At 34.2% G+C, this 15,239-nt stretch overlaps 1 protein-coding gene across 1 annotated transcript in view; it reads left to right on the top strand.

The window, feature by feature from the left end:
• Window positions 1-368: 368 nt before the first annotated feature.
• The window catches only part of MS3_00009019 (uncharacterized protein), a gene marked incomplete at its 5' end in the record, with an annotated part of 28,030 nt that continues 13,159 nt past the window's right edge, over window positions 369-15,239 (top strand). The window contains 5 exons of the mRNA XM_051217358.1: window positions 369-426; window positions 2,720-2,805; window positions 2,847-2,943; window positions 5,000-5,097; window positions 14,278-14,505. Coding sequence (XP_051064746.1) covers window positions 369-426; window positions 2,720-2,805; window positions 2,847-2,943; window positions 5,000-5,097; window positions 14,278-14,505 — 567 coding nt within the window. The remainder of the gene's footprint in view (window positions 427-2,719; window positions 2,806-2,846; window positions 2,944-4,999; window positions 5,098-14,277; window positions 14,506-15,239) is intronic.

Here is a 15,239-nt window from a genome sequence, read left to right on the forward strand (position 1 = left end):
ATTACGAACCAAGTACCCGTAGCATACAGGTTTTCACATCAAGTCATCAATACTTGGAACATATTATCCGAAGCCGTGGTGTCCGCACCTTCAATTGACTCATTCAAGAGAAGACTGGACACTCACAGGAGCATACTAGAAAACGGGGAACATGGGCCGTAGGCCTTCTGTACTTACTACACGAATCTTTATATTTCAGATTCTCTGTTGCAACAAACCTACATATAAAATAACCACCTATTTCAACCCAAATTAAGTTTCAAAAAGTGTCAGTGTCATAGACTCACCTAGAACTAAGAGAACGAACAACATTCAAGTTATAATGATTTGTTTAAATGGGTCATATTCTTACATTATTAAGGCAACAGTTTAATGACAATTACAAAAAGATGTCGAAGGCCACATTATGGAATAACATATTATCAGGTTAGTTGTATTGAAATTAATAATAGTAGTTAGTTAAGTTTTCATGTCACGATAGTCGCTTCAAGTTGAGTGATGTCACTTGGCTCAGGAAATACTTCCAGCAAAAAACACCTAAGTTTCGTTCTTTGTTTTGTTCTTGGAAAATACTGGCATATATTTCCGTGTATTTCATAACAAATACTCCATTCTCATGATATGGCCGATCCGTTCTATCGTACTAATGACTTTGTGCTTGAGGAATAAACAACCACGATTCTTGTGTTGTAATACTCGATACATAAAAGTGTATTGCTCTCCAGGTAAGGAATGGAAAGTACTTTGATCAGTATCGTCAAAGTACGAGAATTTTAAACTTACACGCTTTTCATTATACTCACTCATCCGGAACTTTTGTCATCTGTAGACTTCATTCGAATGAGCTGATCAGCTCTGTCATGCTATTTTAGTGGCCCGTTTATTTGCCGTCATTCTGATCAGACGATGTTCGTTGAAGGGCTCACCATTTTGGTAGCCCATGGATCTGACTCCTAGATCGTACGAATGATTGTTATCGCCTTTTCTCGTATATCATCGTCGACTTAAATAACGGAATTAAATAGGTCGAATAACGAGAATTGATTTGTGAATACACATATTTTGTATATGAAGCGAATGAAACATAGCAAAGCAAAATGACACGCAGGGAAGATGGCTGGGAAGCCAACCCCCTTTTAGTCAAGCGTTACTAAATATTTATAGTCAGACAAAATAAAGCTACAGACATGTGATTAATGGGATAAGAAGTGTACACACATGTACGCTCATATAACAACAGTCAAGACTGATAAGCAAATAATTGACAAGGTCAAAATATGACTCAAGTAGAATGAATAGAATGGAATGTCCGAAAGCTAGAATAAGATATATGGGCTTAAAATAATGAATGACACTACACTATTTACTGGTTTGTCGTACATAGAAGTGTACACTTTAAGCTGCATAATCTGTTCTTTAAAGAGCTACAAGTTTCAAAAAGTATAATAACGTTTCAACTAATTTCGTCAAGTCTTGGAAACTGTCTTTGTAAGGCTGATCGGAAATGAGTGCTATTTAGGTACGGTCTTGTGGGTAAAGATGACTACATACCATCCTTTCAATGTAGAAGTAACGGTCATCGGTACAGTGAAAATCTGAATATCACTGTTAGGAATAATCCATGAATACTCCAGTTTATATGGCCGACATTAATATTAACTATCCTGTTGCTGTTGGTTTCGTTGCATCTGAATCACTCAATGTCTTAAGTGCATTATCCTGGATAACAGCTTCTGAAGCAGATGTCCATAGCTTATTGTTTGTTTTCGTACTCTTCTCTAAAGTGAAGGGATTTTACTTTTCGATCAAGATAATGATTCAGTGATCCGCTTTACGCAAATAAATAATAAGTAGTGTAGGCTAGTTAAGACCTCCCGGAACTAGAGATCATTACATATAGTTGGTTTTTGACCAATTTATAATGCTGCATTACTTCTACACTTACGAACTTCTAGACAGACCGCCAAAGTGAAATTCTTATCAGTTCCTCAGCGTTCTTGTTTTCCTATTTCATTTGTTGTTTGTTATATCAGTATTATTGGCATATTTATTGTTTTTGTTCAAAGTAGAAGTTCTGACCAGAATACTTGGTCGAAAATGATCGGGCTCTATTTTTTAGCTGGCATCCAAATATTTCTTTCTTTCTTCTAGATGTACATTGTGATAAATCTGGTGGAAAGACGGTAGATCTGACCCCATTAACAACTTATCGTAACAAGATATCATCCGAAGTAGTCAGTGACAACAATTTTGGTCAGTTCAAAGAAGCTAAGTACCATTGATCAAATTTCTTGAAATAACACTAATCAAGAATAATTGCAGGACAAGAATGACATTAGGTCTTTACAGTAGAGATATTTATTACAATAGCTGGTTTCTTTTTTATTCGTTTAGTAAAACCACTTGTGTTAAGATTGAAACTTGTTCTTTTACCGATTCTTTATTTCCACATTGTGAGATGTTATAATAACTTTAGTTTCTTCATTTGTATTAGGGGTTTCAAATCTTTGTATTAGCATGTCTGTGCATGGTAACACATAACCGCTTCAGCAAATCAGCTTGATGTTTCTTTAAATAAGAATTTAGAATGTTTCATGACGTCTATAACCAGTTACAGCCTTGCTTTATAGATCATTAACGTGCAAAGTGATCTTTATTTTAAATTAGTATTAACAGTAAATTATTGATTTCAAAAAAATTATCTCAAATTCTGTTTTAGATTCTCAATTAGAAAAATATGGTTTAATCCCCGAAGAAGTCTACAAAAATACAACTTTAAACTCTGATTCATTTCAAACTCTTCAAGTAATACTCAATATTGTAAATGAGAACAGAATTAAATAAAGTCCTTCAAATTATCACCAGAAAATTCATGTGACGATGATCAACATACATCCATGGATAGTGCATTATTGAAGCCAAACTCAGACTATGCAAAGAAATGTAAGTTGATCAGTCATATTTCACTTAGTGTTGTTTTACTTGTATCTTCTTATTGTTATTTAGGACTACAATTGATCAGCCTCATGTTAACATATGTGCATACTGTGCGGATTGCCTCAAAATAGCCTTTAGTCACAAGCCTTTTAAGCAAAGATGGCTAGTGGTTAGCAGTAGAATTCAAAACGCGCATTTCGTCCTATTTGGGGCTCGTCAGCTCGATGTACCTGTGTGGTGTGTGCTGCTTTTATCGACCTAAGTAGTATATGACGTTAGTCAGAAACAGAATGTCTGGCAGCAAAGAGACAAGAGGATCGAACAGTCAAGAATGAAAACTGAACGCAATTTGTATAAAAATCCAAGAACAATGAAGTCTAAGTCATTTTAAGACAAATGATGGTCATTTTGCAAATTGAGCATTTACTATATGGTTATTAGATTTTAATAACAAGTTCTGTAAGTTTGTGTCAAACACATTCCATTGTCCCCAGTCGTGTTCTTGTTCACTACCCCTGCATCCCAGAGTTGCACATATGCTAACACGAGACTGATCAGTTGCAGTTCTAAATAACAGTAGGAAGATGCAAGTAAAACAACACCAAGTGAATTTAAACCTCACCCCATTGCACGAGCATGTGGCTATCAGGACTCAGTAGCTAAGTGGATAACCCAGTGGTGATTGGGGCGATAGGTACTGGGTTCGAGTCACGGGGCGAACATCAACTCTGGGATACAGGTACATCCAAATAGGACGAATCGCGCGTCCTGGTTTACACTGATAGCTACCATCTATCTTTGCTTAAAAAGTCAGTCATATTTGTTTATAAAACGCATATTTTGAAAATGTTGTGAAATCATTGGGAGGGGTCAGGATTTTAACATAATCGACAGCATATACATCGAAACGTTTTCGTTACACTATGATGGCTAGTTTTGTTAGATTAATTTATATCTATGTCATTCTCTTATCTTATTCAAGAGTAATTAGGACAGAAATAAATAAATCAGTAATGGGTTATCTGTTATAACTTTATCTACTCAGATAATTACAGTCACGCATATTTCTGATTCAGTTATTAAGACAAACATACAAATCACTCGAACTTGATTGATACGATGACAGACTGAAAATAAAAACTACACAAACTAAATATATCAATAATTTTATGAACTTCCGAACATTTCGTATCCATAATGAAAACATTTTGTGGTTTTATCGATTAGAGATCATAACGCGATGATAGTGAGAATGATGGTGATAATGATTACTGCAAAATTTTCTACCATTGCGAAAGTTTTTATTTCATAGGTGAGTGGTAACCAAACCGTAATATGTCATTAGGCCACAAAGTTGTTGACTCTCATATTGGAATCTGGTATTTGGTGTTCTGGACTCAAGTGGACGGACTAGGCGGACATAGGACTAATAAGGACGCTAGACTGCCCATACCGGTCGAACGTCATTTGTTTGGCACAGTGCAGAGATTTTATAAGTCGTATTTTGATTGGTGGATAAATCACCAGATAAAAGCCGGACACAAAGTCATAACAATTACATTCAACAGTCAAGAATCTCAATAATAGAATAAATATGATATTCCATCCACAAACCATTTTTTATCAAGGAAAAAAATCGTTTTATTGGAAGAAGAGGGTTCACTGTCATAATTCTCATAAATGTTGTATTACCAAAATATGCAATGGTGAAATTATTTTTAAACTCCATGCACCATTGAATTCACTTGGTATAGTTTACTTGAACTTTCAAGTTTCACAAACAAGTGGCTATCAACTAATCCACAAAGTTGAGCGACAAATCCGCCATTGTCATCAGTGAGTTACTATCTCACAACTGACCCGTTTGAACTCCACTGGTTACTGCTTCTCACTAGAACTCCAGGATATAAATCTTGAAGCCAGTCACTAGTAAACACATATTGATTAGTATCAGAAGGGGTTTTGTGGAGATTTTAGTAGTTTCAATTGTTGAAATCATGAGACAATTGAAGCTAGACCACCATGGAAAACCTGTTTTTATTTATTTTTCCCTTTCTAATAGGTGCTCCAAGAGAATATTTAAAACGTTTCATATTTCCTATACTTTTGCCTGCCATGGAAGCAATGCTTGAACAAGCTAAACGAAGTCACTGTTTTGAGGTATTGACGTTTTACACATAATTTGTACATAGTTCTCTAAAATTCATATGCAATTTTTTCTAAATATTTTAGTCTACTGAAATTAACTGATAAGTAGCTTATGTAATAAACATATCAGTTTCTATCAAGTGTTATAAATAGTGATAACAATTATATATTTTTCAAAAAGATTCAAATATGAATTTGGTAGATATTTATCACAAGGAAGGATTTATCTCTTCCAACAAGATATTTGGGATCATAATTCATGTCCAACCATCATTGAATTAGGAAAGTAATATCCATTAACTTTCGAGCGCATCGAAAATATCGTAAAAGATAGAGCACACGACTTTTGAGCTTCTTGAAGAGTATGTTACCTTTAGGCCGCTTATTTGGCATCTAATAGTTTCCAGGTTAAACTTTAGTCACATTTTGATATAACTCTATGATTATCCAATATCATCAGTAATGAATGACTTCTAACATCGTTGAATTTCATAGTCACAGCATCTTTTCTATGAGTAACTAGACACAATAAGTGGTGATTGTCGAAATGTCTTTTTTTCTCATCTGGAGTGAATTGTAATGCTAGTCACTCAAATTTCATGGGTTACTTATTTACAAACTATTCCGATATCTAAATAAGATTTTTGATTTTAACTAAATAAGAAATTCAATAAGAAAGACAGATAAAGGTCTTGGGAATAGAGCTAGGAAGATATTCTTAGACGATAACATAAACAAGAAACTAGAGTCTAGTCATAATATGTTGACTGAAATGGATTAATCCAATAATTATGTATAACATGAGTAGAATTTACGTACTTACACTTTCTAGAAACTTAAAATCCGTTACATGATACTGACTGATGTAGCGTTCAAGAGGAGTCTCTGAAGTAGTTAATATATTTTCTTGCCTTGAATAGACGGGATGTTGTAATGTAATAAATCATACAATATAATGTATAAAATGTGGAAACATGTGTGACCTATAAATATTCCATAAACAAGTAATCCTAACTTATAAATCAGTTTCTTCTTCTAATCTTGATAATCTATTCACAATAAGTTTGTTCTTTTTTTGTTTAACTTAACATTGACTTGAAATGATTAAAGTTTTACATACTTTTGTAACAACACTCCTACGATTAATTTCGATTATGGTTAATTTTAGGTTAAGCCCTTTTATGAACGTATTTAATAGACAATGTTCTTCGAACGGTAACAATTCGTCTATTTCTTCATATTATTATGATCACATGTAACAGCCTACGCACATAACTCTCTCTCTCTCTAGATCACTTAAATATTACTCAATGAATCATTCTCTTTCTTATGTATGCGCTCGAATCCCATTAATTGCCTTTGCCTTATTTCATTCCCCCCCTGGTTCGATTTGACTACAAATTCACCTGTGTATTCTCTCACTTACACAGATTAGCCACTCTTCTCCAAATTTACTCGTTGTACTTGTAACTTTGTTATCTTTACTATCCACTAATAAATTGTAGTCACCGCTTCTTATTGCCCTTTGAATTCATACACTGTTAGAATTTATATATAATAACGGTTATCAACTTTTTGATTGAGATCATGAACCGACTGATGTTAGACCACCATTGAAAACCTGGAAGCACTGGACGGCCGTTTCGTCCTATTGTGAGACTCCTCAACAGTGCGCATTCACTATCCCGCTCGCAGGATTTGAACCCAGGGCCTTCAGTCTCGCGCGCGAACGCTTAACCTACTGAACCACTGAGCCGACATCCAATGGTGTTAATATCAAATTGCTGGATTAACAACGAAACTAAGTCACTATATTATTCTTAATTAATGATACTTTAAATTTTAATAATGAACAAATTAAGAGTTCAATTAAATCATTATTTAAATTGTTTTCTGATTGGTCCAATAATTTTTTTAATATTTATTTTACTGTTATTTGATTGGATCATCAAGGTCACGATTCTACTCAACCTTTATAGGTCACTACATTTAAATTACTTGCTTTATTTATCTTGTATTTAAGTGTACTTTTTAATATTTTAACATTTTTCATACTTTTGAAGAGTATGTGACTGTAAACACAAAAATAATGTACAATAATTTCTATTTTTATGAATAAAAATGGTGGCTAACAATGGAATTCAAGACACATATCTCGTCTTAATTGGGACTCATCAGCTAGATGTGTTTGCATCCCTTGAGTTGATGTTCACTATAGGACTCGAACCTAGTAATATTCGCTTCAAATGTCATCGCGTTATCTACCCAGTTACTAAGCCTAGATAGTCACTATCTTATGCAATGGAATGAAGTGTTTATTTATTTTTGTATTGTTTATTTGAATCTTTCCATTGATATCTCTTGTTGACATGTGTACATCCTGTGCGAATTGCTTCAATATTCCCTTAAGTCAATAGCTTAATTTTTTAATCAGTTTTCATAGAATCCATTAGCTTTTATTCTTCTATTCATAAGCAAATAACTCATTCCACCCATTTTATTCTCTTCATTATTATAGAATACATTTTAATGCTCAGATATGTGATAAAATCATTCATCTCTTTTGGAAGTATCTCTATAATAGAACTTTCACTATGAATGATAGTTTTTATTGTATGAATTTAGTAAGAAGATACCTTTTTTAAAGTTATGTATCACCATAGATAACATAGTGTTGTGACTTTAAGTCACGTAATTTATTCGCCAATCGAAATACGACTTGTTCACTCATAGACTGTACTATGCTAGGTTTGAAGTGGTTACGAGTTCACTTAGTCTGCGAACTGAACAAAGACTTGTAACCAAAGACCAGTAACCTAGCTATTCTATTGCGTCCCAGCCCCGCTAACTAAATAAAGAAGTCGAAGTCCGAACGGGGAAGTATATTTCGCAAAAATCCAGAAGCACGAGCGATAACAACAGACACAAATCAAAACGCATAAGCACAGCACGAAACTGTCCTTGGGAAGGGTTACAAAATAGCATACTAAAAGACACAACGGACCAATAGCGTTTGAGATTGTCCAGAGTGGGAAATATGACACGAAGGTGAAAAGAGCGCTTTTTTGAGAAAACAAAGAAATTCAAATTTTCTAAATAAAATTACAAAATTAGGACCTTTACCAAGTGAGTTTTGGGAATCTAACGTGTCCCCGACAACAAGCCAATAACGTTTGACCGGTATGATCTGCCTAGCGTCCTTATTGGTCTTTTGCACGCCTAGTCCGTGCAGTTGAGTCCACAACACCAATAACATCTCTCACTATGCGAATCATTTATTTCAGACATATTTGGTTTATATACCAGCCAAACAGACCACACCGCACCATAAAATAGGAAATAATATTTGTATAAGGTCAGGCCAAAAAGTGGCTGTAAACGTGGGAGACTGTAATCAATAAACTGAACATAACTTAAGAATAGTAAACCGTATCATAATAATCTATAGGTCAAATGAAAGCTTATAATAAGGAGAATATAGATATACATAATCTAGTTACTGAATAGTTATACAAAAGGATAGATATATATAGAATACTGATCCATTAATAGATCTCAGAAGTTACTCGTTATTTATTCTTCGTTAGGATATAACACATAGAATAAGCAATTGATTTGGCTTACTGATTTATGATGTTTTATTATAAATGATAATATATAATAAATTAATACAACCTACCTCATATTATGAAATAGTTGATATATAGAAACAATGAATAAAATATACGTTTCAATTATTGATTAAGCACAGATACAAATAATAATAATAATTACACTAATCACTGTGATCAATTAGAAATAAGCATAAATCGATTTTACTTTGGTAACAACTTCTATCAATCTGTTAGTGATAATGTAAAATATGTAGTTATATCTGTTTTCGATTAAATTATATTCAACAAATTTCTCAAGGGGAAACACTATGATGAAAGATTGTTCATTTATTACATTCTTTGTATTTACATTCAGGAAAAAGTATTTTTTTATAACCGTGGTACTATAATTTATGGACGATCTTTGAGCAATGCTAAAATGACCTTGAAATGTCCACCTACCTACTAGGTTTAGATGAGGGTTATATATTACTGTTGGGAATTAGGATTGGGATTTACAGTTGAACGTTAGGGTTAGGATTTAGATTCAATGTTTTCATGATGAACTGAAATGAACAATAATGCCGAAACGGTATTTAACCAAATGAATGAATGAATTACGCGACAAAATCCAAGATCTGTTATCTTAAATCTGATTAGTGCGTCCATAGATTGTAGTCTCACTCTTATAACTCACATAACAATTAATTCTGAAGTTTCCACTGATTGTTTCCCTATTAACAGATGAAATCCAAACATAGTTAATATTATCACCGATATGAATCTTTAAAATTCTAAAAGGAAAATAATAGATATCAAGTAAATAGAATAACTTATTCATTGATTGACTAACTGAAGTTTTGGTTTGAGGAAAAGGGAATTGTAGTATATACATATATATGTGTAAATACAGTCAGTCAGTTACAACGTAGGACCAGGCATCGGTCCAAGTTGCGGTTGACATTAAGCCCACGGCAATTAAGATTCCCTACCACCCATTTCTAAAAAATTTTATGGTTTGAAAGAAAAATTTAGCGATCGGTGATTGGTGTACTCGTTTTGCAAGTGTGTGCTCAAGTGATAATGAATAAACATTTTGTCACCTTTAATAATTTTGTAATTGGTCGTAAACTGTTCATCTTTGTAATCTGATTAGTTGAAATCGAAATCGCATCTGGAGCTGTGATTGGATGTCAGAATTTTGATTTTTACATTTGAAATTTAGCGATAGTGAATAAATCTTTTTGTGTAATCTTATTCTTGTAAGAATTTTAGACATTTTAAGAAAAAAACACTAACTGAAGTGCAATCCTACTGTTAGTGAATGTGTATTGGGATAAATTTTTGATTTCCGATCAAGTGATTTAATGTCACGAGTACTTATATATATCACATAAAAAGAAAGTTGAGTGAAAAAGGGAACTGAAAATCGGTTTGAATATTTGATAATAGTGATTACTGAATGAGGTCGGTAGTGAAATGCTGAATACGCAATTAATAAACAAATTATTACCGAAGTGTGTACATAAGTTTTTTAGTAACACATGGTCTGTTAATCGGAGAAACAAATCAACATATCAATAATTCATCATGATAAATAACTGGTTGCAATATGTATAATTCAGGTGAAGCAACCGTAGACCATCATTTAATGAACCGATAAGAATGGTAAGCATAATTCTTAATGTGGAATGAAGCAGTACCAGATATTAGCAGCGGTCGCACATTTTCAAACTGGGCCTCTATTAGCCTGCGCACCCATGAATTACCTTGGTATCTCAGGGAATTGCACTCGTGATTGTGATGCACATTCCCACGTACAACAGTCCAGTAGCCGTCGATAATCTTACAATGCATGAAGGCCGGACATTGAGTGTTCATGGAAGCCCTTCATGACAAAAAATGTTAATAACATTAATCAATTTACCTCCTCCGTCTGATCCGCTGTGACGAACCGCTAGATGTTATACGGCCATGTCTCCAGCACATAAATTTAATGTATGAGTTTTCATTTCTGCACAAATGCGAATCTCGAACTACATAATGACAATAAGTTGATCTTTCATAATTTGTGATAGCGGACTTCAACGCTTCAACCGATGGGAACGCAACGAGAAACAAGGTTGTCAAAAAGACTTCCTCCATTTCTGTTACGTGAGAAACAACAGCACTTGTACTCGGAACGTTACTCTCCTCCATAATGATGATTAAAATGTACTTCGTCGACAAGTGCTGATATTTTATAACAATTCGACAAAACATAACTAACCAATTAAAACGAATTTTAAAACTAGCCATTTCATTGGACGAAACGGGATGAAAAATATTGTAATTTTGGGTTGAAAAAAACCTTTTTAAAAATGGTGGGTAGGGGGTTTTTAAAAAAAATTGCCGTGGGGCTAATGAATTTCCCAAGTTGCCATACCTCATTAGCACAACAAGATGAACACCGGATTTATAAAAGTAGTTAATTCAGAGGTGGTAATATATAAAAGAAAGATTGCATATAAGGACATAGTATAGGAAGAAAGAATTAGTTCATAGAAAGAAAGATATGAAACGATTTTAATCTCTTAGTTTAAGGGAAGACCAATAATGTATACACCTGCGCCGTTGTGATCGATTATCAGCCATGTCACAAAGAGTCTCCAACCATTGGTTACGATAGTCACACGGACCCCAACCAAGTAATCTGCATCTACCAACGTGGCTCAGACTAGAAGTTAGGGACTTCAAGCACTGATGCCACGTTTTGGTTTGGCCGCCTCTATCTTTCTTCCAATCATCTCCAACACCGGTTAGCATTGCACGTCGTGGTAATCGTTGTTCAGGCATACGTAACACGTGGCCCAACCATCTCAGTCGATAGAAACTCACAACCTCATCAACTGATTGACCGTCATTCCCTAATACCCTTCGTCTAACCTCACTATTACTTAACCGGTTATCCCAACAGATGCGAGTAATATTTCTAAGGCATCTGTGATCAAATACTATTAGCTTACGAGTATCTTCTACTCTTTTTTGTGTGTAAATACAGGTGAACTATAATTAATATGATTCTCATCTGAAGGGTTTTTGTGAAGATTTTTAGAAATTCCACTAGTGAAATTCCACAAAACTTCTCCTGATAATAATCATGTACTCACTAGTGACTGACTTCAAGAGGCATTTCCTGGAGTTCTAGTGGGAAGCCGTGACCAGTGGAGTTCAACCAGGTCTGTTGTAAAATATCACCTCACCGAAGAAAATGGTGTACGGTGGCGCAATTTCGTAGATTAGTTAAAGTTAGACATTAACACCATTCGAAGCCAGCCGGCTCAGTGGTCTAATGGTTAAACGCTCGCGCGCGAGACTGATACGTCCTGGGTTCGAATCTCGCCGGAGGGATTGTGGATGCTCACTACTGAGGAGTCCCATACTAGGACGAAACGGCCGTCCAATGCTTCCAGGTTTTCCATGGTTTTCTAACTTCAATTGAATCATGATTGCAACTAGTATAATATGATTCTATCATTTGCAGATCTGGTAACATTAAATAAAATAGAAAAGGATAGACTTTGATCACATGAAGTAATTCTGTCGTAAAACAAATAAATAGAACAAAACAAAATGAATAGTAATTTACATTGAACATTTATCATCTTATCTATAAATAGAAAGTCAGTTGTATCAAATTAGATAATAAATTATGTTAACATGAATTGTGTATTATGATTGGTTTAGAAGAAAAATGACCTTCAAATTATTGATTATCTGTTTTATTTATTGAGCAAGAAAGAATATATATAAATATATGAAATGATTAACATTTTCAGATACTTTAATAGTTGAATTCATGAATCTATTTAAGATAGACCACCATTGAAAATCTACAAGTGACTGGACAATTGTTTCGTCTTAGTATGAGACTCCTCAACAGTGCATATCAACGATCTTGTATATGGGACTTGAAACCAAAACCTTCAGTTTTGTGCACATGAATACTTAACTAATAGACCATTGGTCTAGCATCCAATGGTATTAACTTTAATCCATCCAAGATTTTGTACAACCATTCACTCATTGTTTGAAATGGATAATTGTCTCTACGCAACACAGACATCGTTTAGTGTGTTGTATAGAATAACAAATCTAAAATTGCCTAAATTAAATGTTCCAAGCAATTTGAATAATGCATAAGTCTCAACATGAAATGATAAGTTAAAATGAAAAGTTTGTGGAATTTGTTCAAGTTAAATAAAGAAAGATAACTGATGATATCAAAGAGATTTACTTTAATAAGACAATTGTTAAGAACCAGTAAGAAGTAAACAGTTGTCTTGTTTAAATTTAAGAATTTCTTATCACTTCACAAATACAATCATTATCCATATGGAATTCAACATAGAACAGTTAATGTTGATGGTGTAATTTTTTTGTTATCACTTTACTATTGTGGTCATATCTAGTGACATACATATCCAACTTGAATAAACTAGAGATAATGGTCAATCATTATGAAACAGACTTTAGGAATTTATCATTTTAATATTCATCACTTGATTAATAGTGAATGGTTATAAGATGGTTGTTACTTTTTGGTAATGGAGAATTGATCATAGAATATTACAAAATGACGAATTGTCCAAAATGAAAACTAGTATTTATGTGTATTTTTGTAAGCAATGATGTATAGGGGCTAGGAGTGGAATCCAGGACGCGCGTTTTGTCCTATTTGGGACTCGTCCGCTGGGTATATTTGCATCTCAGAGTTATTGTTCACTCTGCGACAATATCGAGGCATACGCACAGTATGCACATATGCCAATAACAGACTGATCAATTGCAGTCTTAAACCTCAATGGGAAGATAAAAGTCAAACAATACCAAGTGAATTTAATATTTATTTGTAGTTGTATGAATTACATTTATTTACTGAAAATACCTTCATGAATTTAGATGAAACATTGAACCCTATAAAAATTGACTGATTTATGGAAATAATTAATTTTCTTCATCAACGGAAGTTTTTTTTTCAATGCCCCCCGAATGACCTGGTACGGCTGAAAGTGCGGAGAGTCAGCTCTCCCTCTCGGAATGCTCTCACACAGCCACGTGTATAAAGCCACTGCCAGGCAAGTCCTACTCACTGACTTCTCATGGCGGGTCTGTTGTTTACGAAACTGAGAGGAAGAAAAGCGAATGGTGGATATAGAGGATCTATTTAGGAAAGTTGTAAAACCCTGATTCCAAACCAATGGTGCACATAGGCTCCAAGATCCTGAAGGAACAAATGGCGTATGAACCAATTATTAATGACCGGCTATCATTGGACTGCCTCTCCTTACGTTGCTCCATTGTCTTTTGGATTAGACCTTTAGATCGAAGGCTCCAGGTGTGGCCTACTAAGAAAACCACCTGCTTCGATATGGGCACCCATGTAATATTCCAGCCCTCACACAAATCGAATGATTTATGTGGCGCATATCTGTTTGGTGCCTCCTTGTACGACTGTTTATGTATTCTGTCTGAAAAGAATTTTAATTTGCTTTGTTTTTCCCCCCTGAATATTTCATTTAAACACATAATTGTATTACTTTATTTTGAACATTTAAAGAAAAAACGTTTCGGATTCAATGGATTGGATTTTTTAACATTTTATTTATATAAAAATAATCTATACATGAAAGAAGATTATGATCGTAGAAATGTACAACACATATTAAATATACCATGGGTTATTGAAGAATTGAAAAAACATCCACGTAAACCATTACCACTTAGTTTACAATGGACAGATGAAGAAGCAGCAATTAAATTACAATCATATTGGAGAGGTTATCTGGTGAGTAACTCTTTTAAATAATTATCATAAGAGATTGAAGTTAGATATTGACACCGTTAGATGCCGGCCGGTTCAGTGGTTTAATGGTTAAGCACTCGCGCGCAAAACTGATCAGTCCTGGTTTCAAATCTCGCCGAAGGAGGCAGGATCGTGGATGCGCGCTGTTGAGGAGTCCTATAGTAGGACGAAACGGCCATCCAGTGCTTCCAGGTTTTCTATGGTTGTCTGGCTTCAGTTGATTCATGAATTCAACTATTTAAGATATCCAACTGATGAATTATAAATTGTATGAAACAAATGTCTTGAATTCCGTTGTTAACCCTTAAATTGAATGGTATTGAATTTGAGTCTTAGAGTTCACATCAACTCTGGGGTGCAAATACATCCAGTTGACGAGTCATATATAGGACAGAACATTATCCTTGGGTTCCAATACTAGCCATATTTCATCTATTCTATGTTAGCTAAAAGAGGAGTGGAAAGATATAAACGGAGAAACCAAGGTTTAGAGCGAAATAAAGAGTAAATGTATCTGTTATGTCTGTCAATGTCATCTATCTGAGGAATGTTTAACTAATTTGTGTTTTTTGCTGAAGGAATCAAACCTGACAAGGTGTAGTGAGAACACAAAATCTGATGATATGGACTTATTTGACTTCGGAAATAAGTGACTGAATTACAGTTAGATCAATAGTTAGATTTGTATAATTTATACGATAATATTCAATATTAAT

This window comes from Schistosoma haematobium, chromosome 5 (assembly GCF_000699445.3).
Source record: "Schistosoma haematobium chromosome 5, whole genome shotgun sequence".
NCBI classification, from domain to species: domain Eukaryota; kingdom Metazoa; phylum Platyhelminthes; class Trematoda; order Strigeidida; family Schistosomatidae; genus Schistosoma; species Schistosoma haematobium.